Source organism: Argiope bruennichi, chromosome 7 (genome assembly GCF_947563725.1).
Source record: "Argiope bruennichi chromosome 7, qqArgBrue1.1, whole genome shotgun sequence".
NCBI classification, from domain to species: domain Eukaryota; kingdom Metazoa; phylum Arthropoda; class Arachnida; order Araneae; family Araneidae; genus Argiope; species Argiope bruennichi.
Genome location: NC_079157.1, coordinates 120,263,612 through 120,288,085, shown reverse-complemented (window position 1 = coordinate 120,288,085; position 24,474 = coordinate 120,263,612). Strand labels below are relative to the sequence as shown.

General features: G+C 27.3%; 1 protein-coding gene across 2 annotated transcripts in view; it reads left to right on the top strand.

Moving 5' to 3' along the window:
• The first annotated feature begins 6,332 nt into the window (after nt 1-6,332).
• Nucleotides 6,333-24,474, top strand: part of LOC129974900 (cytoplasmic aconitate hydratase-like) — a 40,170-nt gene continuing 22,028 nt past the window's right edge. The window contains exons 1-7 of one of the 2 annotated variants that reach the window (XM_056087678.1): nt 6,333-6,548; nt 10,335-10,427; nt 11,767-11,941; nt 12,458-12,595; nt 17,513-17,863; nt 20,222-20,291; nt 22,102-22,285. In XM_056087678.1, the coding sequence (XP_055943653.1) occupies nt 6,536-6,548; nt 10,335-10,427; nt 11,767-11,941; nt 12,458-12,595; nt 17,513-17,863; nt 20,222-20,291; nt 22,102-22,285 (1,024 nt within the window). In that variant the 5' untranslated portion in view covers nt 6,333-6,535. The remainder of the gene's footprint in view (nt 6,549-10,334; nt 10,428-11,766; nt 11,942-12,457; nt 12,596-17,512; nt 17,864-20,221; nt 20,292-22,101; nt 22,286-24,474) is intronic. The other variant, XM_056087679.1, reaches the window with a different exon arrangement.

Here is a 24,474-nt window from a genome sequence, read left to right as displayed (position 1 = left end):
TCTAACACATACCGGGTGATTATTTAAAAAAAGAAACAAACTATCCCGACATACAGGATCGTAACTATCATACCGTTTGCAGGAAGGTATCAAATTTGGGTTCAAGGAATTTTGAGATGCGCACTCAAGAATCATATGAAAAACAATAGTTAAGATCTAACAGTTACGATTGCACTGACAAAACTTCAAAATTTTTCAAATGGCAGTTGCAACTTTTTTTTTATTTAAATGTGTTTTCCATAGCAAAAGACCATAAATGGAGTTTAAACGGTATCTGCAGCAAGAGAATCACCAGCGCCAGACAGATTAAGAAGACAAGAGAAAATAACCAATAACAGCAGAGAAACAATTGAAAAAAAAAAACATTTTTATTGTGTTCCATAAATTTTTTACTTGACCTTCTTCAGCTACTTGCATGCGCCATATGGAGCCTATAACCAAAGCACGTACCATGCCCAAAGCAATCTGTTGAACTTCAAGTCTCTGGTAGGCACACCACAGCTGTTTTCTATTTTCTTAGCTGATTTTCGTGTTAATAGGTACTGTTCCATCGCAATTGTTTGCTTTTTTTTTTTTTTTTTTGCTATGGAAAGCACATTTCAATAAAAAAAAAGGTGTTGCCAGATGAAAATTTTGAAATTTTGTCACTGTAACCATAACTGTTAATGCCTAACTGTTGTTTTTCATATGATTCTTGAGTGCATACCTTAAAACCCTTTACACTAAAATTTTATTCCGTTCTTATGAATGCTATGATAGTTACGATCTCATATATAGGCAGCTTTGTTATAATTACCTGTATAACTCTTTAGTTCAAGATATTTCAGGCAGCGACAACTCTCTTGTATAAAACAGGAAGAGATAAAGAACGGTATTAAATTCGTGTATCCAACCTATTCCCTCAACCATTTCCCCTTCAGGGAGGCATCTCAAAAATGAAGATAAGAAAAGCTTCATAAATGGTGGTTGGTTCTCGTCGCCCTGGTGAATACAGAAATTTTATGGATTGACTATTCTTTACTAATGACGAGATATGTCTCCTATAGGAGTTGTTGTACCTTGACCGGTGATGGCCCTTAGAATGAACTCAACCATAGTTCCCACCAATGCTGTCGCTGTGTTTCGGTTATTCAGTTTTCCGAATGCCCTCGAGTCTGGGTGGTGTAGCTTTATATGGTCTATTATGGTATTCCCTCAGCTTCAACATTTCTATTTCAAAATTCTTATGATAAAATAAAATCAATATGAAATATGAAATATTCCAGTTTGCAAGATCTATATCTATTGATAATTGTCGGGGTCCTTATAATTTCTTTTTCTGTCAGGGATACTAAGATACATAATATACTTGCAATTATAGAATTCTCTACAAATAATAAAACCATATGTATATGCTTAGCTTCTGTCTGTTAATACTCTATAATGAAAATCATTTGGCTAGTGTCATGTTTATAGCAAATAGATTGCAAAATATGATAGTATCCAAGCCTATAAAATGAGATTGTTCATAGGCTAACATAAAATTAATAAATTGTATTACACTAAGTGCATAATTAAAAATTGTTTAAGAAGTTCTGCTGGGTAAACTGTTTTATTTAGAGCTACCAAATTAAGACCAGCAGTTACTTGTTGTGTAATAGATGCTCACTAAGATACGGCTTTTCAAAATTTTCCTTAATTTTTTTAATTAAAAATGATTAAAAACTTTAATGTTTTACATCAATTTTGTTTTCAATAAAAAATTTTAATTTTTTCTTTAATTTTAATAAATTTTAAAATTATTTTAATTAAATTTTACCAAAATTCTTTTTATTTCTTTAGTTACTAGATATATATCTAAGTGTGTTGCGAGGATATTGAATATATTTTTTCGTGTGCATTTTATCGTTGCTACATAATTATGATCAAATTTCAAAAATAAAATAACGATAGACGAATCAATCAAAATATTTTTTGTGCCTTTGATGTGTTGGACTAGAATTATTCTGTATTATTCTGTATTCATGATTCGATTAAATATTGTGCGATTAAAGCAATTAACTCGGATGCTTAGGAATAACAAGTAAACATATTTAAAATTGCCGAAAAATATTTAAAAACAAAACTAAATTTGTATTAGTTATAAACTCTAAAACTTCCACAGTGCTGATGGAATTTCAATATCGCTATATTAGATATTTTGATGTTTTTTTAATAAAGCATTTTAAATTTAAATTTCAGTGAAGAGATGAGGATTACAATTGAAGTAATAACATTTAAATTTTGATTCTCCTTTTTTTCTTTAAAATTATAAATATCTATGACGACAGATATTGATTTATTAGTTTGAAATCCTGAGAAATGCCACATCAAACATATTGATAATTTGATCCTGCTATATTTCGCTAGAAATGCTTCAAATTATATATATTCGGTTTATGAAAGACAACGCACCATTTTCACTACATCAATTAAATTAAAAGGCGCAATCTTCGAAAGGGCACCCTATGGAAATGTAATTCAAAACATAGAAGGAGAGGACTTTGAAGGTCTGATTCACAAATCCAAATAAAGCAAACACAAAAACTATTTTTATATGTAATTAAAAATTAAAGTTTTAATACACAGTACACTCCCAAGTATCTGCCCTAATGTGGTGGAAGGACTGGTCGGAAAACAAAAAAGCCGGATAGGCCGGAGTTCTATGAATTCATTTCTTTGCCCACCAATACCAAAAAGACAAAGTTTTTATACAAAACTCACTTCTTATTGAGTACTATCTCAATGTGAACGCACCCTTGCCCGGTGAATCATAAAAGCCGTTGCCGGTAACGTGTCGAGTTAAAATAGAAGGTTCTGTAATAGTAGTTTATATACTACACTGCACGTTTCAAGAATTTATTAGAGAAAAAAGTAAGTTAAAGGATATAAACTGTTCATATTTTAACATAAATTCTGTAATTCCCAACTTAAATGAAGGAAACGTAAACAAAACAGTAATCTAAATCGTTGACCTAATTCTTTTGTTTAGTTTAGTTATATTAACGTTCCGTTGTAAAGCAACACTAGGGATATTTTGGGACGAACCTCGTAATTTTGAACCGAGGTGAGATGACTAGGACGACACCTGAGCTGGCACCCCCCTTTCCACGCCACGCCACATCAGCCGGAAAATGTTTGGCCATGACCGACTTAACGTGCAACAAACCCCTTACACGACGGTTCTTCGGTGGAATCAGGTCTCGAACCTGAAACCCTACGGCTCAGGAGCCGAGACCTTACCACCGGGCCACCACTTAATTCTTCGGAAAATTGGCTCAAACTGATTTTATTTTTCATTGATAAAGGATTACACAGATATGAAAAGGTAACGCTAAGATATGAGTCAAAACTTTCAGTTTTTAGGTTTTGGAAAAAGTCTTTAACAGATGACTTCATTGACGCCTTGCCTTCCTCATTTATATTAAGATAACAGAAAACTAAGCTGGATAGTACGGAGAATTGATAGCCGCGAACCGGATACTCGGGATTGTACTGTATATGCTTATTGCTGATACCAGTTTTTCTTATTGTGTATATAATCCATCAAAATGGAATAAAAAATCCCATGATATTAATATTATTAAAATTCTAACTGTTTGGTCATTTACCTTTTGATTACATAATACGTTGTCTTTAACGGTGCCATAATTTTGCTATTCTATATTCGTCAAATAAACTGTACAAATAATAAACAAAATCTGTGTTCTTTGTCTTTGAGCAAAGAAAAAAAATCATGCGATTAAATAATGAAAATGGTTTAAATTTCAATAGTGAAGTGTGGTGTCGAAAATTATACAAAATATATATATATATATATATATATATATATATATATATATATATATATATATATATATATATATATATATATATATATATATATATATATATATATATATATATATATATATATATATATATATTTTATTGACATTTTAAATATTGAGGATGAAAAATTGCATATCCTTTTAAAAAATTAAAAATTTAAAATCGTATAGAAATTATTTGTTAGGAATAATATTCAGCATTTCGGAAGTTACCACAGAAAAACATCGAAATTTCGCATTATTTTTAATTAATCACAGTTTTAAAAGAATCGCTCCTAACAACAAATTTCCTTTCTGGGAAGTTTATATTTACCAAATTTTGTAACTCTATCTCAAAAGATTTGACCGGTAGAGCACCACAAATGTATGTTCACACAAAGAAAAACATATATTCTCTTTCATTTGTAGTAGTTTTTCGTATTTTTTGACAATATTCTAATGAATTTTCATTCAACTTTTTCTGAAATCTATAAACAGAATCCATTCAAATATTAAGAATATTAACAAATAAGGCTGATACGTTAAATAATTGTTCTGTTTATTTTTTAATATTTATTTTCTTCGAAAAAAAGAAAAAAGTATTATAATCATAAAAAAAAAATCAAATGTGAAAATTATGAATCTTTACGTTTCAAATCCCCTTGAGTCAAAAACACAGTTTGAAATAGAATCTGTCCGTCTGAGAAGTAATCAAAACTGCTTTCAGCTAGACATATGAAATTTGGCCGTATTGTTTTTATAACTAATTTATAGATTTTTATCGATTTTTGGACGAAAAGAATTAACAGAAGTTTGTGTAATGCTCTTGATAATTACTATACGAAAAAAGGTAGATGAATGTAGCTTGATAAATAGTTTTAGCATCTAATATGTAGATACATTATCAGATTTTGAATTAAAATGTTCTATGGATTGATCGTCTATCGCTCTGTGCTTTCGCATGCTTGCAAATGCGATAACTCAGAAAATACTATAACTTATATAAATGAAATTTAGTATCGATATTATTACTAAAATTTAGTTTTGTACCAATTTTGGTTGCAGTCATTTTACAAGACATAATTGCAAATTAATACGCTTTTTCTTTCACTAAATTGCTGTTTGGTGAAACACAAAGCATTTATGTAAAAGATTCTGAAACTTTGCAAATCCGTGGCTTTCACAATCTTGGCGAAGATCCACACTTTTTAAACATGGAGACTGAGATAACACATTTATTCAAAAGTATTCGAGATAGTTATAAGTAGATCATTCTTGCTGGTCTGTTTCCATTTCTCAATGCAGCTAACATGCTGTTGGATGTATTCATTAAATACATATCATGTTGGCAATTGATTGCCTCCCACCGTTTGAATGTTGAAATAAAGATTGCATAAAAAATAAGAAAATAAAGCTACAATAACATTTAAGACAATGTACAATTAAATATAGGGTGATGCAGCGATTTATGATATGCGTGCGATTTTGAAATTTGGTGAGTACCCACACTATAATGAGCGTAACTGGTGTCAGGCAACTAAAATAATGCTTCTTATACTTATTTTTCTCAATTTAAAGTTTAAAAATATTTCATGGACTGAATCATGAACGTCAAATTATGTATAAAAGAATTAAAAGTAATGCAACATAATCAATGCTTCAGATGAACCAGCTAATCGCCAAAATGCTGCTAATTTGCAACGTTAACAAGATCGATTCAGTGAAAAAAAAAAAAAAATCAGAAAATCTTTCGCAGTTTGAGAATTAGTCATTACGTTTATAAACAGTTATAATATCCTTTGCTTGGATTCCAAAAAATTGAAACTCTTTTTATTACGAATGTACATATATAATAAATGTTTGATATATTTTATATTTGGTTTGGTTATATTAACGTCCCGTTTGAAGCAACATAAGGGCTATTTTGGGACGGACCTCGTAATTTTGAACCGCGGTCAGATGACGAGGACGACACCTGAGCTGGCACCCCCCTCTCCACACCACACCACACCAGCGGGAGGACGTTTGGTCATGACGGATTTAACGTGCAACTGACCCCCTTACACGACGGTTCTTCGGCGGAATCGGGTCACGAACCTGAAACCCTCCGGTTCCGAAGCCGTGACCTTACCACCAGGCTACCGCGGCCCTCATATATTTTATATATTAAAATGATCCATCGAAATTCCTTCGATGTTCGATGATACTATAACAGCTATGCTATTTTGTCTAGATAACTTTCGAAACGACAGTAACCTACTGCCGTTTCAATTATTGCCTTTAGTAATATAAGTATTGTTTCCGTAAATGCTAATATTAAAATAATTTTTAAAAGAGAGTATTAATTTTATGGTCTATTTGTAATTTAAAATCAGTGAACAGTTTTTTGTTCAAAATAAGGTGAAGCACCACTAACGGCGATTAAGTGAATTACTAAAGTTCACAATGAATGTTTTGCTGATATTGTAATCTCTACATTTTGCGTACGTGATCAAATCTGCTAAATGTGCATTGATTTGTCGACGAGGGCATTCACGCAACGGAGTACGTAAACATTTCATCTGTGTATACTTTTGTACTTGTTTTGCTTTTAATCCATCATCCCTCCTTGATTATGTGAATTGCGACATATCAGGGCTGTTTGTGAGAGTGCGTCGGTGGTCATTAACAATACTTGGGCTACAAGGAAAGAAATATAAAGACACGAAATGACACACTCGGGTGAGTTATTCTTTTTTTATTATTCTATGCATAATAGGTATTCCTTTCTTATGAGGGGCTCCAAAATGATGAATACCTATATAATTTTGAATTTGGTTGTATTTTTGGATCCTTATATGCCGCATTACCTACCCTAATGAATTTTGCTCGAATTTTAAGAATGAGTAATGCATAATCTAAATTTGAAAATATCATTAAATTCTATAAATGTTATAAGATTTATTCATTATAAAAAAATAATAAAAATATCCTTTTAAAATAGAAAATTTACGGGTGCTTTTTTTTGTGTGTATATTAATACTCGTATTCTGCTTATTAGATAAATTCATAATGGATTTGCAAGATATGTTATAATTATCAGAATACTTGGTGATTTTTTATTTGTGGTAGGAGGTGTGACTCGCGCTGTTGAAGGAACCGCTCAATTTACATAAATAATATGTTTATTGTAATGAAAATTTTTAATTTTATGCAAAAACCAAATAAAAAAAATTACAAATGTTAACTGAAATTGATTGCAGCATTTTCTTTACTACTGTAATATACAATCTCTTATAATTATTTTTTTGTAGCCAAGTTTGCATGTTTCAAATCCTTTTTTAATTTTACATTTTTGGGAAAATAGTTAGTCTAGTTATTGTTTTAAAGCTGGCTATAAAAAATATGCAGTAGTGAAATCTCAAATTTTATTGTTAAATATTCTGATTTAGAAAAGTTATTTTTGCTATAACTTCCTTCTAAAAGAATGTCATAAAATTTGAAAAAAAAAAAGTTTTTATATATCTAAATGTATGCAGTTTCATTTTAATAAAAGAATGCACCAAAATAAAAATTAATTTGCTACTTTAATATTATATTAGAATATCATAACTTTGTGATTTTATATCCCCTTATGTACAGAATTTGAAATTTACTGAAGACAATGCAGTTTTTGAGGATTTTTACCAATTTATGCTACAGAAAGAATTTAATTAAAAAAATATAGTGGAAATCAAGATAAAATTTTAAAATAATGACCTAATAAAAGTGTAATTTTATTTCTGCTGCCATTTAATTTACAGAGCATATTCTTATTCTATATAAACTATTAAATAAACTAAAATTATTATGCAGAAAATAAAAAAATATTTTTGTAATGATATACACAAAAATTCAGTATTCCTATTTTTGCAATTTCATACCTTTTAATGTGGTTTATGTGAGTTAAATAAATTGTTCCATAACACTATATTTTGCAGGCTAGCATATTTCAAATTTTGATTTTGTGTATGTGGGGCTGGGAGATATGGATAAAACATGGGAGTCATCTGACTCTGCAGTACTTTATTAAATAAAGAATATCGTTGCTTTAGTTTAAATTTATTACAAATCCAAAAATTAAATCAAAATATTTTTGTAAAACTTTATTTAAAAAAAACTGATTCTTCAGGAATATTGGCTGTATTTGATTTCTGATAAATAAATCAGCTGTAACTTCATGCCCATCATTTAACCTAATTGTCTGACTATAAAGCCATGTTATTTTATTTTACTTAAGTTTTATTTATTGAATCTCTCTAATAAAATTGGTAGCTTAAAATCATAGTAGTATTACTTAAAATCTAAGTCGTCTATCATCCAAATTTTATCTATATTGATAAGTTTTTTACTTTTAACAATGGAAGAAAGTCATGTAATTAAATATTTGATGAAACAGTGAAAACAATATGAATTTCAGAGCAAAAGTATAATCTATTCTTGCAAATTAGAAGCAGAAATATTTTTAAAGAATTGCTAAAATTCAGAAAAAATTTACATGACTCTTAGATTGTTATCATTGGAAAGACAATTTTTTAAATTTGGAAATTGTATAAAATGTATTTTTGTGCAATAATATTTTTGGAAATTATTATAGAAAAATGCAAAGATTTCACTTAATCTTTTATTAAAAATTTTGCAATATTTGTGTTCTCTAAAAAAGATACCAAGTTTGGTAACTCTAAGTCAAATAGTCTGGCCTATCAAGCATCAATTCACGTACAGACGCACCCATCTTTTTTATTTGAAGATATAGCTTTGCTTATTTTGTTAAATAAACAAAGCATTTAATAAAATGAGCATTCTATAGCCCTCTGTGGAGGGAGAGGGAAGTAAGCTTTTCATTTTCATAGAAAATGATTCAGAATCTTTCAGGAATTTATGAGATCTTTGTTATTCAATAAATAGAGGTAATTAAAGAACAGTGTTTTTCCCCCCCTCTGTTTTGGTGTCATATAAACAAAATTCATAAAATAGTCTTTGATCTCGTACAAATATATTGCATGTGATTAAAATTCAATAGAGGGCAAGTATAGCCTGATTGGTAGAGTGTTGGATTCACGTCCCTTGGGTTGTGAGTTCGAACCCTGCCGGAGGATACTTGTGAAGACTCCTCGTGTGTGGTGGCTGGCGCACGTATAAATCTGTTGTAATCACAAAGTCCTCCATATCGAGAGTAATACCACTGGGGATACTAGGTGAGAGGCAATCATTTTCCAATTCAAATCTAAATTACGATCTGTGGATGAGTGAATAAAATGCATGAAGGAAGTCCGACCCATAAAAAGGGTTGTGACCTGTGTGTAGCTAAGTCATCCTCTTGGCCCTAGATGGCGCTACTGAAAAACAAGAGACGTACCTGTGGCTTAAAATCACTGACTTTTAAAGTTAGTGGGCTTATCTATGACAAGTGCCATTAGGAACAATAACAATAAAATTAAATATAGTAACATTTAATTGCAGTTTTTGATAGTGATACATATTATAACATTATGCCCCATCCTTGGAATATTGTATTATATAATAATAGCAACAATTGTAAAAAATGAGTTTTCATTAAAATTCTTTTGAATTGAAATATAAAGATATTTTATGATTCCTTAATTAGTTAAAATAAAATTCTACAATTAATAATTTTATTTACTGTAATTTAATAGCTTTAAAGGGGGGGGGGATAGAGACTATAGCTGCAATTGCAATATTGCAACTCTCACATGTTCATCAGATATTGAACCTAAGTATCCTCTTCTTTTTACTTTTTATCAGATTTAAATAGCCAAAACAAAATACAAACAAATGTTAATAAGCTGCTAATAATACAAAGAAACATTGTTGTCCCATAAAAAAAAATATGCAAACTTCTATGATAGAAACGCCTTTGGAAAAAATTGACTATTTATTTTTATTATACATACTTCTAATCAGAAATTTTTAAATGAAAAATGTAGAGCTGTTAAGATTAATAAAATTTAGTTTCTGAAATATATGCTTGTTTGAAATGTGTTAATTAGATAAATTGTGCAAGTTACAATGTGTCCTATTTCATTCTGTAACAGTGTTTCTTATTTGCCAAGCTTGTACATATAAAAAATTTCTAGCTATGTAATGTGAATTAGTTATTCATTCTTAATTTAGCTGAACCTAACGCAATTAGCTTTACTATTAAAATGTTATGAAATAAACATCACTCGCAAATAAATAAAATTTAAATACATTCATGAATTTTATTTTAAGCATTATAAAATAGATATTTATATATAGAAATATCACTAATGGAAATTCTTCCAAAACGCATGAACTTCTGAAAATTGAATGACCAATAAAATTTTTAATTAGTTAATGTTACCATTTTTTTAATGAAATTAGCTGTTACATTGCACCTCACAGTTGATAGTTGCTAATCTACTCTATAGATTTATTTGATATATTGCATTAGCTAAAAATTTTAGATACTGCTTAGTAATATTGATTCTTAAAATCTCTTTTTAGGTAATCCTTTTAGTCATCTCCTTAAGTCATTGGAGGTTGATGGATCAGTATACAAGTATTATGATCTGCTGGGTTTGAATGATCCTCGGTATGGTAAGTAAAGCAGAAGAACATTATTCTTTATTCGGAATGAAGGGAAAATCTGCTATTCTCTTTCATAAGTTGTGCACTCATTTCGATCACTTTTCCTTTTCTCTTGCTTATTAAATATCTAACATGTGACAGTGTATTAGAATAGAGAAGTGACATTATCTGCTGATTATAGAAAACTGTCCATAATGTAATTCCAACTTGTGAGTTGTAAAAGGAAAGCGGAAGTGTGGCACTTCTGTAATAAAACATTTGTATCTATCCAAACATAGGGGTTTAAATTAATTTCTGTTTAAATTCAAATTAAAGGATTTATAAAAATGCTAGATATTATCACGAAGATCCAAAGAATGACGGATCACAAAGTAACACTATATCAAGTTTATTAGCTCTAAGCAACAACATACAAAGAATTGATTTCACTGCTGGTGGAACTCAGAATTTATACCTTTACAGAATAATCTAGAATTATAAAGAAAGTTCTAGAAGCTTCTAGAACATTAACAAATGAATAAATAATAAGAAAATCAAATTAAAATTCAACTGTTAAATTAATACAACTTGGCTAGGATTCAAACCCCCGACCTTGTGCTTTCCAAGCGCATACTTTACCTCTGAGCCCCACTGACTATTCACAGATCTTCCTTTTGCAACGATATAGAGCATTTTTAATGCTTGGGAAGTAAAACTTTCTTGCAATGAAGATGGGGAATGTTGAAATAGATTTCTATGAATATAGTGCATTTTTTCGTATCTGAGAAATATTAAATGCCTTAATTAAACATGTCTTAGAGATAAATTGTTTGTATAGCTTGTTTGCCTTTAAAAATGCATTGTTTTAAGTAATTTAATTTTGTCCTACTTAACTAGACAAGTTTATAAATTCCAAGACTCATAATAAAAAGAAATTGGAACAACTTCTGTTGATCAGAACAATCTAAGAGCAACATCCAAGCATTATCCGAAATAGAAATTTGGCATAATCTAAAGTATATATTGGTAGATTGTCTTCTTGGAAACGTTGAGGAGGAACTGGGCCAAATTTTTGTTATGCCTGGAGAAAAAATAATTGCCAACTAACTGCTGTAGACAATTTATTGCCAAAGAATATATTTATCTATCAGTGTTTGAACAATGCTGATTATGAACATAATGAGAGAATGGAACCTTTAATATTTATCCTTTCATTCATGTTTCTTAACTGCATTGTGCTTTAACCCACTAGTTAAATCCCCTAAGCTACTGGTAGGCACTTTGAAACATAATGAAAAAAATTCATTAATTGAGCAATAATATAATCTGTTTATATATATATGTTTATAATGTTTGCATTATTTTTCAGAAAAGTTACCATTTTCCATCCGTGTCTTATTGGAAGCTGCTGTACGTTGCTGCGATAATTTCCAAGTAAAAGAAAAGGATGTGACAAATATCTTGAATTGGGAAACTCTTCAATTTAAAGAAGGTGGGGTGGATGTTGCATTTACTCCAGCTCGTGTAATTCTTCAAGATTTTACGTGAGTATAAATTGTATTATTATGTTTCTATATTATACATTTTAATTAAAATTCTTTTTTATAAGTATAATTATGAATAATATGAAGTTCAGAATATTTAATATTTACAATTGAATTAAATTCAGTAAAAAAAAATTTTTTTTACTTATATTTGAAATAATAATTTTCTTTAGTGAACATTCCAGTAATTTATTATTTATTCTCTTTTCTAGTTGTTAGAGATTATATATTGTCCTCCTTTTTAATTTTTTTATATTATTCTTTCTCTTATTCTTAATAAATCTGCTCTTTATTAAATGAAGATGGAAAGTTAAATCATTTACTTTGTTGTTAAAAGATGGATTATTTTCATAGGTTAGTGAAAATCCTAATTATTTTACATACCACTTCAAATAGATAGGGAAGGGAGGATATCTGCACAGCTGAAAAGAAAAAGTTGAACAAAATATTATTTCCATGCATATTTATAAAAATGAATTTTTATTTAAGAAAATATAATATGAATCATTTCTTTAGAGGTGTACCTTGTGTAACAGATTTCGCAGCTATGAGAGATTGTGTTCAAAAGTTAGGTGGAGATCCTGAGAAAGTAAACCCTTTATGCCCAGCAGATCTTGTAATTGACCACTCAGTTCAAGTAGATTTTTCTACAAGGTAAGTGGGTGATCATCTAACTATTAATGGATCTTAGTATACTATTAAGTGGTATTGGATGATTATAGTAGATAAGTTGTAAATGGGTTTTCAGTTAACTAATTCTACAGTAATTATGCAGAAGCAAAAATTTTAACTCTTTTAATCGTATTGCAAAGTCTCTCAATACTTTTTATTTATTTGTCATGTTTGGAAAAGCCTGCTAAACCATATGAGATAAAATAAGTTAAAAAGTAACTAATGAAATTGAAATTAAAAACTTAAAATTGAAAACTTAAAACTAATGATGCTATAAACATGATCTTAATATTTGATATATCAATAACTTCACCTGTCAGTTGTAACTCAGAATTTTTTTTAATTAGGTTTTATTGCAATTTTAAAATGTATTATTTATTTAGATTATATTAATTCATATTTATGATGTTATTTTATGATATTTAAATTACAAATGTGAGTTGGAAATTAATTATTTTACTTGAGATGTATCAAAAATATTCTTAAGCAATATCTTTCAAGAGTAGACTGATAATTTCATTTTTATTGAATTAAAATAAGAAAAGTTTGAGCAAAGAAAATAATCTTATGTTTGGAAGCAATTAATAATAATACAATTAAAAAATGAATTTATAATTTCATGGAAGATTGACTAGTCTTGTTTAAAAAAAAGTGAATTTTTGAAATTATTTGTAATAGAATCTTTATCGCATAAATGAATCCAACAATTTTTATTGCTCAGTGACATTTTATTACTTTATAATTCTTAATTTCATATCACAAAGAAATGCTAGCTGAAAGCTTCTCCCGTCCCCCCTTTTTTTGCTTATATATGTGCAAGTATTGTATATATTTTTACAGAAAATAACATAAATTTTACTGTATGGAAAGCTTAATATGTTTATAAGTCTGAATAAGCTTCTCCACCTTAAATATTCTTTTAAATATGTTATCTGTTCTTTTTGTTATATGTGTGCTGAGTAGTTTTCACACAAGAATTCATTCTTGGATAATTCACATGCACAAATTCTTAACTAACAAATGAATTATTTGTTCTTTTAATACTGCATTCCTTTTAATTGAGAATTTGGGATGTTAATACATTATTTTAACAACAACAACAACAAAAAACTTTGCTTTATAAAGATTTAATTAGATTTATTTATAGAGAAATTGTATGATTGCTGTATACAAAAATAAATTGATATGTTATTGTGAACATGCATTCGGTTAATAAAAAATTATGGTATGTAGTTTTTGCAAAAATTAAAAATATTTTATATATATATAAAAACCAAATTCTGAATCTTTACAACTTAATGAAAAGTGTATGTGAAGTTATGCAAAGAATCATTATAATGCTTTGTGCATAAAAAAGTAATATTAATGCATTTGCATTTTTAAATGTTGTAGTTCTTTATATTTAGATTTGTTTTATTACAAAAAATATTTTATTATTTTTCTACAATATGTGCAAACACCTAATTTAAAATCAAAATTAAAAATCCTGTTACAATTTTTTTTTAAATGTTAAAAAATTCTTTCCCTATATTTGTAGAATAATTTTTCTGTTGAATAATTTTTTTTAGAATAGAAGAATTTCATTTTGTCTTCATGTTTATTTTCAATTTTACTTTCCAATGTTTACTATTTTCTTACTATTATTGCTACTATATACTATTTTCTTCTTTATATAAACATTTTGATTAACATTTTATTTTAACAGCATGATGCATTAAGCTTGCTTTTACCTGTTATCACAAGCATGATTATAATTTTGCTATACTAAATTTTTGAAAGCTAATATTCACTTGCTTTCTTTTAGAAATAAAATTTGAAATTTCGAGTTTTCTAATTACTTGACTTACTTTTTGAAAATATGGATTTTTCTCAGTTCTTTAGTTACCCCCCCCCCCTTCCTTTTATGTGGAAATAGATGCAGACCTGTCTATTTGGCAGATGTGTGAAAAGATTTTGAAATTGTTTATTCAAAAAACATATGCATATTAACTTATTTGATTCATGTTCCTATTTGGTTACATTTTAAGAATTAATTGAAATAGTATACTGAAGATTGGAATTTTGCACATACAAAGCATGTAGTAAATTTTAAGCTCATATTAATTTTTTCTCCTTGGTAGTAAATTTAATTTACCTATTATGATAAAAAATATTAGTGTAATTTGAGGATGAAAATTGTATATTGTTACCAACTATTATATAAAGAGCACAAAAATTGTTTTACAGCTAAATTTATATATTTAAGAAAGCAGGTGGCTTAAGTCAAATATACAGATATTAAAATATGTGAGAATTCACTTCATGATTCGGGGGGGGGGTATTATTATACTTTATATCATCTGTGTGCTAGTGTTTAATCAATTACTTATGATAAATTTATCCTTCAATATGAAATAAAATTATGCATCTGAGAAAGAGTGTCCCTAAATCTGCTCTTAAGCATATATTTTAATTCACAAAATTGTAAAAAAAATATAAAAAATAAATTTTATGAAATTAAATAAAATTGATAATTTTATATAAGAAGTAAATGCATTAACTTTTTATGTTGTTTTTGTATATAAAAACTTCCTGTGTGTAAAAATATCCTCCATATTCTAATAAAGTGATTTACAAATTTTGGTATTATATAGAAAGATATGAAAAGACAAAAGATATTAGCTACAAAGGGAAACTGGTTATTTAAAGATTAATAATACTTCTATATGTAAACTTTATCTTTAAAAATAGAATGAAATATATTTATGCAAAGTTAATTTTAAGAACTTTTTCAAAAAGCATATTACTGAGAACTTTATATATAAAACTGGAGGTCTGAGTATTATGTACTAATGCCTTAAAGGCTATAATTTTAATTAGTTATTAATTCCTTGATACCTTTGATTTAAAAAAAATATTTTTGTATACAATCTGATTTGAAATTGCAATCTGTAAATTTTTATAATCTGGGTTTTATAAAAATTTAAATCTTGTATATCCTAAAGTTTCATTTTCTTTGATTCTTCTCCCATTTCATGAAATTCAGCATTTTTTTTTAATACAACTTTTTGAACACTCTCTACAGTGTTGAAATCTTTGATTTTGAAAGACATCATAATGTCATCATACTTATTGCTTATGTAAAATACTTAATATCTATCTTGATTGACATACTTTTCAGAAGTTATGTATAATTTTTACACTTATTTATTTATTTCTATCTTAAGGTCTTATAAAATCACTTCAGATGAATTGTTTGTTATATTTTAATTTTCAGTTCTCTTCTACCAAATCAATTTTTTCTTAAAATATGACTTTATATTCCTTGTATATTAAAATTTTATGTGTTTTAATTTATTTTAAAAGTGATTTTGTGAAGCATGAGTATGCCTCTTAAGTGTTGTCATGTAAGAACTTATATAATTGTATCATCTGGCTACCATGAATTTTAATTGATTTAGTTTTTTAAAATTAATACAAATCAATTTATTTTAGGACTTAAATAAAAATTTGATTAAAATCAATTAAATACTTTGAACCATGAATAAGTTAATTTTTATATAGATACAGTATTATGAGAAAAATTTAATTAATATAAATTTTGTTGATAAATCTTAATTAAATTAATACATTGCTTAGTTTATTTAGATTATTCTGAAGCTAATATCTGCTTTTTTTTTATTTTTTTAGCCATTTTCTTTATTTAATGACCTTTTTATTTTTTTATACATTGAAAATTAACATTTTCACTTTGTGTTTTTATGTTTCTTCTTTGAAAGCTCTTTCTTTTTAACAAGATTTTAATTTTTATAATATTTTTTTCAGTTTCGTCGAATGTAGTTTGTAATTTAGGAAATTGCTACAGAACATGTATAGACATTATAAATTACTTAAACTGACGATGAGCATACTTTTTATCTTTGTAAAAATTAGCTAAAAATGACGATGATGAATACTATTAAATATATGTTATATTTTATATATATATTTTAGCAAAACATAACTAAAAAAATGTTTATCATTTTAATAAATTTATAAAATATATCTTTTATATCAAAATTTGCATATGAATTTTTTTTAGTTATCTTTATAATTAAACATATGTAAAAATCTTCCCTTATTAAATAAATTATTTGTTCTGAGCTGCCTTTAGAATTTTGCATTTCCATCATGATAATCATAATTAGGCAAGAAAAGTCTAGAATTCTTTTTTAATGCATTAACTGCCTTCCAAGAATAAGTTTTCTAATGAGCAACATTGTTTTATTGTTTAAAAAAATCTCTGGAAAAAAAAAAAAGCAGTATTTACAAAAAAAAAAAAAAAAAAAAAAGCAAGTACAACTCATTTTTTCATTAAAATTTTTTAAATTTATACAAAATTTTGTTTTATGGTACTGTTGAATTAAAATTTTCACTTTACAGTATTTACCTCCTAAAAAAGTAATTAATCATTTTGAATTGAAAGATTTTTAATGTTTTTTTTTTATTATTTCTGTAACTTACAATCATTTGTAGAATTTAAAATTTGAAATAAAAACTTTATCATTACCAAATAGTTCAAGCCTGAGAATTTTCTACATTTCCTTATATATCTCTTTTATACTTTTATATATTAACTAAAAAGGGGAGGGGAAGCTCAAAAACAAAGAATTGTAATATCTACTTAATTATTCTAATTTAATGCTCTTAAATGGTAATTGATGACTCTTTTAACTTATTATTCTTAAATTGTTATTAAAATTCTGATATATTTGATTTTCTTGCTAAATTACCCTCTAAATTTATTACATAGAGCAGCATTTAATACTAAATGTAAAGTTGTTTTTGAAATGAACTTTTAAGCTGAAGAGTGCTTGCTTTTTGTGTGTAACCACTCCTTTTTGTGACAGTTGCGTTCACTGTTGTCTTCCCCCTTTACAGCACTCTCCGTGACAGCCCTAACCCTGGTGGTGGTAACAGATTTGCGACCAGCAGCCGAAAAAGTCCTAATGGTGCTTCCATAAAGCAAGAAAGTGACCAAAATTCTTCCAGATTTAATTATTGCTCAAAAAATACAATCAATGAGAATCATTTGAAGTCTTCATATGCATTTAAAAACCAAAGTTTGGACTGTGAGCGATTGCGGACATGGAGAAATAACAATCAAAATCTAAGTCTACCATCTAGTTTCTCTCGATTAAAACAAGAACTGCAAAATCCTAAAGTTTCACCTCATCCCAACTTTCCTCTTCAATATGAATACTGCCCGTTTCATAAAGCAAGATCTATAGGGTTAGTGTAGACTTTTTAAAAATTTGTTTAAATGTATTTAGTTAAACGTCTTATTTTTGAGTTCAAGTTTTGTTCTTAAAGCTATAGAAGTTACTGTCATCCTACATATTTTAGTTTAAAATTATTTTTTTAGTAATTCCGTTCTTTAAAGCTACAAAATATCAAAAAAAAAAAAAAAAAAAATCCATTTTTTTTTTCTGATTCTGCCTAGTAACTTTTTATTTTATTTTTATTTTAGTATAGTTTATATTTGGATTCTGTTATTTTTAAATTAAGATTGTGATAATCTTGTGTTCTCTAGATTGTGTCTTTCCCGATTTAAAACTGCTTTTGCTGCATTGCATTCAGTTGAATTTGCTTTAGACTTACTTATTTGCATGATGGGTTTTTAGGTTTTCCCAATTACTGTTTGAATCTGCACAATATGTATTTCATTTTTCCTATTCATTGTCTCTAGTCTGTAAATAATTAGTAATTCCTTTTAAAAAATATTTTTGCTGATTTAAATTCAAAATTTAGTGATTCTTGTTTTTAGTGAACGAGAATAGTTTTCAATTTACTTAGAGGTGGCCAGCATAAGTTAACTGACAGTGTAAGATAACTGCCAGTTAACTTTTAAACGATGCTTCTAATGCAGATTACATTATTTGTTAGTTCATACTTCATCTTTAAAAATCAATATAATTTATTTCTGTCTGAAGTTGATTAATAATTCTTAACTTTACATCTAAGACCCTACATTCAAATTTTGTTAGAACATGTGGACTTCTTTTCTGTTTCTGGTCTCTTATGTTAGCGTGATTAAAATTGTTATGGAAATGCTTTTTGATTTTACAAAAGCTAATAAAGTATTCATCAAAATTTATTGCTGCTGTATGAATGGGGAAAAAAAAGAAAAAAAAAAAAATCCAAAATAGTGACATAATGAAAATGAAGCAAATTGGTTGAGCAAATCAGTTTCTTAAATTTGCTTTTCTTTATTAGATAAGGCATTTTTAAATGAATAGGCTTCATATTTTTTTGTGTAGTATGTTGATTAATTTTTTCTTGCATGTTTAGCATCAAATCAAATGAGCTAAATATGAAAACAAGTTAACTTGCATTAAGACATGTAACTTAAAGAATATTCTTAGTAGATAAATTATCTATTTATTGCAGATTCGGTTGCTGGTAGGATCTCTGTTTTGAGTTATAACTTGCAGGATATGATTGAAGGATTTTTTAAACAAAGAAAATCCATCAATTTTTTTTTTGAGGGAGGGGGGGGGTATATGTGTAATTTTATCAAATTATCCTACACAGCCAAAACTTGATACAAATGTTTTAAATAAATTTTACTTTAAAATCTATATAAAATGAAATATATATTCAAATTAAAAGAAATGTACTATAAATATTTGAAAAAAAATTTCATTTCCTTTGAGGTTTCCTTATTTTTATTAACAGCATGTTTGTGCTTTATATATGTATATATATATATGTTTGTAAAGAAATAAATTCTTGTATTTGTTACCAGCCTGTATTTCCTTCTGCTTTTTTTTAAACCAACGTTGGCAACTAATTACTAATTACACTTTTAGATTGAAGTAGATTTATGTTAATCCCTTTATTGATTTATTGTTTTCTTAAGTACAAATTATGCTTTTTTTTATTGAAATTCTATTCTGCCATTCTTTTTATAGCTATGTCGATTCCCATAAATTATTTTTGATTTGATTCTGAAGAAAATGTATCAGTTAAGCGTATTAATAGTTTGATTCAAGTACAATATACTTTTGTTCCCTAATAATATATATTAATTTTCTCAGAACTTCCTGTCTATAAGAATATGTGATAAATTTATGAAAAATGTCTGTTCAGATTTTATATAGATGATTGCAAAAACTACAAATTACAAATAAATTCTTGTGAAATTAAATTCTTCTTTTGTAAATAATAATTATTTCAACTGCAAATCATTGATTATTGTTCTGCTATTAAAAATATTTATTATCGTAGAAATATTCTAAAAAATTGATTGCTCTCTGAATTCTCCTTCTTTCTTCTAGATCTTAACTGTTAAGTTTTTGCAGTACATTTCTATGCTTATTTAACTTTTTATAGCATAAAAGTGTAGTGAAAGTTTGTAAATGACTAACTTTTTTGTGAAAAAATATATTTTAAAGTTAAAATAATTTTAATATTGATTAATAATTCTAATACTACTTAACAATCGTAATTGTATTATTTAATTGCAAATGCAATGTTTATTATTGTTGTAATTGAGAATATCAAATGTATTTTGTCAATAATATTTAAGTTTTTTTTTAATGTTAAATTATGTGATTAGTTATGAATAGAGAATATTTTGTCTTGCAGTTCTGATTCCTTGGAAAAGAACTTGGATCTAGAGTTCGAAAGGAACAAAGAAAGATTTGAATTTCTTAAAGTGAGTAATTTTATTCATTAGCTTTGTTTCTTCAAAAGGATTTAAATATCAAAATTATGTCATTGTAATAAGCTTGCTTTCTAATATCTCAAATATAGCATATGCTTTAATAATTCTTGCTTGTTATGATCTTATCAAATGTTCATTACAAGGAAGGTCTTTGTGTTATTTTATATTTTTCTGTGTTATTACAAGAGATAAATTTGTTTTGCAGTAGAACTCCAATAATTCAAATTAATTGAATCCAGAACTTATATAACTGAATATCTACCTTAGTGGATAGTTGACACACACACAAAAAAAATCTCATAAAATAGTATTTAGAAACATTTACTTATAAAATTAAATTAATGTTTACAAAAACTGTTTTGTTGGTATTTTGTATACTTACATACTGTATTAAAATATTACTGCTTAAACAAATCTGTTAAAATCGATATTTTTTTCATTATCTTTACTTGGGAAAGTTTTATTTGTAGATTTCTCTTTCCACCTCCACTCCACCCCAGCAAACTAGTATAATTGATGTTTATACAATATTACAACTCAATGTCTTATATAATAATTTTTGCATTAAAACTGGCAGTCAGTGTATCAGTTAACAAAAAGCAGTCAGTGTATCAGATCTTGTCAAATTATCAGATGTCTAATGTTTTGCTGCAAATTATGAAATATTTAAATTATTGTAATGTATGCACTTTCCCCAAAATTTTTGCATTAATAGCTTGTAATTATATAGAATGGCAAATGATGTTTAGGAAAAGTATTAAAAGAAAATCATATGAAGGCTTTTCATGAAAAGGCTTGCATTTTATAGAATCTATAAAGATCTTATCAGCCTACATTTCTCCTTGGATTCTACACATTGCTCTTCCATTTTCATATGGTATAGTGTAGGTTAAAATTTTTACTGTCCATACTTGAAGTAGTATATTTCATCATTGCTGAATAAATTCTCTGCCTGAAACAAAAATTGAAAGTCATGCATATTTTTATTTGATTTTAGAAATTTCTTTAGCAAAGGTATTTTATATTTTTCTGGTTTGTCTTTTGATGTTACAGACAGACAAACCATGGCTTGGAAATACATGAAATATTAATTGTTTTATACTTTACAGCCAAATGTTTGCTTCTCGTGCATTATATGTAATATAAGGATTCTGTACTAACATGTTATATAATTTGCTTTTTTTTTTTTAAATTGTCATTTCACACTACAATTTATAGTGCCTGTACTTTCTGTACCTGCATACCCTTTAAAAAAATTATATAAGAATGATTATTTTATGAGTTTTCTTTCTCTATATTTTTTTTATTCAAAAGTCTTATATATTGAAATGAAGAGTAACATTTAGAAGGTAACCCAATTATTTGCTTGTTCAATAATAGACACAAACTATCTAATTCCAAAAGTTATCGTTTGAATATTTATAAAATTTTATACAGATTCTTAAAATTAATTAATTTTTTATTGTATATTTTAATGATTACTTAATGAAATTAAGGATTAACTTTAATTTGAAAGATGTTAAAGAAATGTTTAATTGTAAACAGTTTTCATAATATATGCCGATGACATCTAAAATTTGGTTAATAATGTATATCATGCATTACCACAGAATAAGAATTGATTTTGAATGTATATTTTTATCTAGAAAAGCATTAGAGAATTATATTTGAATATTGTTACTTAATAAATATTTTTTATAATTTATTTTAAAAATTTATTGTACTTGATTTTTTAGCATATATTTTCAATTTTCTTTTAATGAAATCAAGAACTTATGTATTTTCTTTTTTTTTTATTTAGTGGGGAGCTAAGGCTTTTAAAAACATGACAATAATTCCACCAGGATCTGGAATCTGTCATCAAGTCAATTTAGAATACTTAGCAAGAGTGGTTTTTGATAACAATGGTTTACTATATCCTGACAGTCTTGTAGGAGCTGATTCACATACTACAATGATTAATGGACTGGGAATTGTTGGATGGGGTATTTTCATGTTTTTAAAACAAATCTTAAATTCTTATAATTTTATTAAATAATTAGTTGTTGAGGAATTTTCAGAATAATTATATGTTTTTTATATATGTAAAAATATTTCAAATCCAGTTTAAATTTCATTTCATTTTCATTTAAAATCATTTCCAAATTTGCATCGTAATTTAACCCATATTAGCTTCATTCTAAAATGTTCTCTTTTTTCTGATCCATTTCCACCTTTTTTATTTAATTAATCCTGCATGAGCTTTGTAAAACTGTTTTAATCAGCAAGTTCTCATTCTCCGAATGAAGGAATAAAAATCTATCATGCTTAGCAAATTCTTTTAAAAGATACCTATATTTCCCTTTCCTAAATCAACACATATCATAGAAATCCGTTTAAGAATCTCGTAGTATAAAATCATCAAGAAAAAACTTTTGGGTTCTTTCTGCTCTTGCATGCTAATGTGAACAAACATCAGTTTCAATATCACTTCTTGTATATAATATGCCTCCCAGGTGGAATAAATCAGAAGTTTAAAATATTAAAAATTAAAAAGTGTCTTCTTTCTTTGGTCATGAAACTGCTTAAAAAATATGTGTTTTACATTATACAGTACTGTGCAAATTAATTGGGACAAACACAAAAATGTTCACAAATGTTGTTTAATTAGTATAGGTTAACTTACATGCACGGTATAGCAATCTAATACAAAATATGTCCTCCTCTAGCTTGAATGAGATCCTGTACACGGTTTGGCATATATTTCACTAAATTAGAACATAAATTTTTGATCTCGTCATAACGAAACCAAACTTTTATAGCATTCTCAATCATTGTTTTCTTTGTTGAACAGTCCACTTTACTCAAACGTCTCTTTAGAATGCTCCACAAGTTTTCGATGGGATTTACATCAGGAGAACTCCACTTTTTCGCCTGACAAATCTTGGTCGAAACCCTTGCACAAAAAAATGCATTTCATTGCTGAATACAACCTTCTTCCAATCTTGTGCAGTCCAGGATTGATATTTCCTGGCCCAATCCTAGCGTTTTTTCTTCATTGCAGGTGTTAATAACTGTTTTTGGATTGGTTTTCTTGCAAATCTCCCAGCTTCGAAAGCCTTCGTCGAACTGTCGATGAATCCACGCTCACACCAGTAGCTAATAATTCTCTCTGAAGATCTCTACTTGTTTTGTAAGGATGCATTGTACTATTTCGTACAAGAAATTTTTCTGCTCGAGGTGTGATCTTGCGTTTGCGTCCACATTTACTCTTTCGTTTTGGAGACACTGACCCAAAATTCTTTTGCTGATTAATAATCCTAGAAACACTAGGTTTTTCAACTCCAACTGCTGCAGCAATATACCTCACAGTCATAGAAGTATGCTGACTAAGGGTAACAATTCTAACAATTTCCTGGGAGTGATATCCATTTTTTAAATACACATCAGAAGGAGACAATTCACACAAGCTATCACTTCTTACAACAACTGAAGGGGAAAAATTAGTCAAGGGCAGTCGAACGTTGTAAAAAAATGCAGTTGAAACCGGTTTGAGGCAGAAAATCTCCGAGAAAGGAGCAATTTTCTTTAAAAATATGCTTGTTCCAATTAATTTGCCCAGTACTGTATATATATATATATATATATATATATATATATATATATATATATATATATATATATATATATATAATGAAATTGTTTCTTTAGTTAGCACATAACAATATATTTGTAAGCCATCAATGAAGTTTAAGTAATATATATTAATGGGTATAATTTATTATCACAAACTAAAAAAAGTCGATGAAAGATCAGAGAAAGCACTTTCAAAAAATATTAGCACTGCAATTTTTATCTTATCTGAATTTTTATCTAATCTTTAATTTTAACTAAAATCTGTAATATTTACAAGTTTTAATATTGATTTTTATAACTCTTTCATATTGCTTTTGTGTTCCTTTTGCTTGCTATTTTATTGCAACTTCTTTGGATGTTTCAATTTTAATCTAAGATATTCATCTTGGATAATTTATTGGTAATTGTTAGAATTAAAAAATCAGACTGTTTAAACTGTTTATAGGGCTTTCTTTTTTACCAAAAACTTTTTTAACTACTCTTATAAAATTGAAAGCTCTTTATAATTACAATTATTAAACAATTTCTAAAAATGTATTGCTTTACCTTTTTATATTCT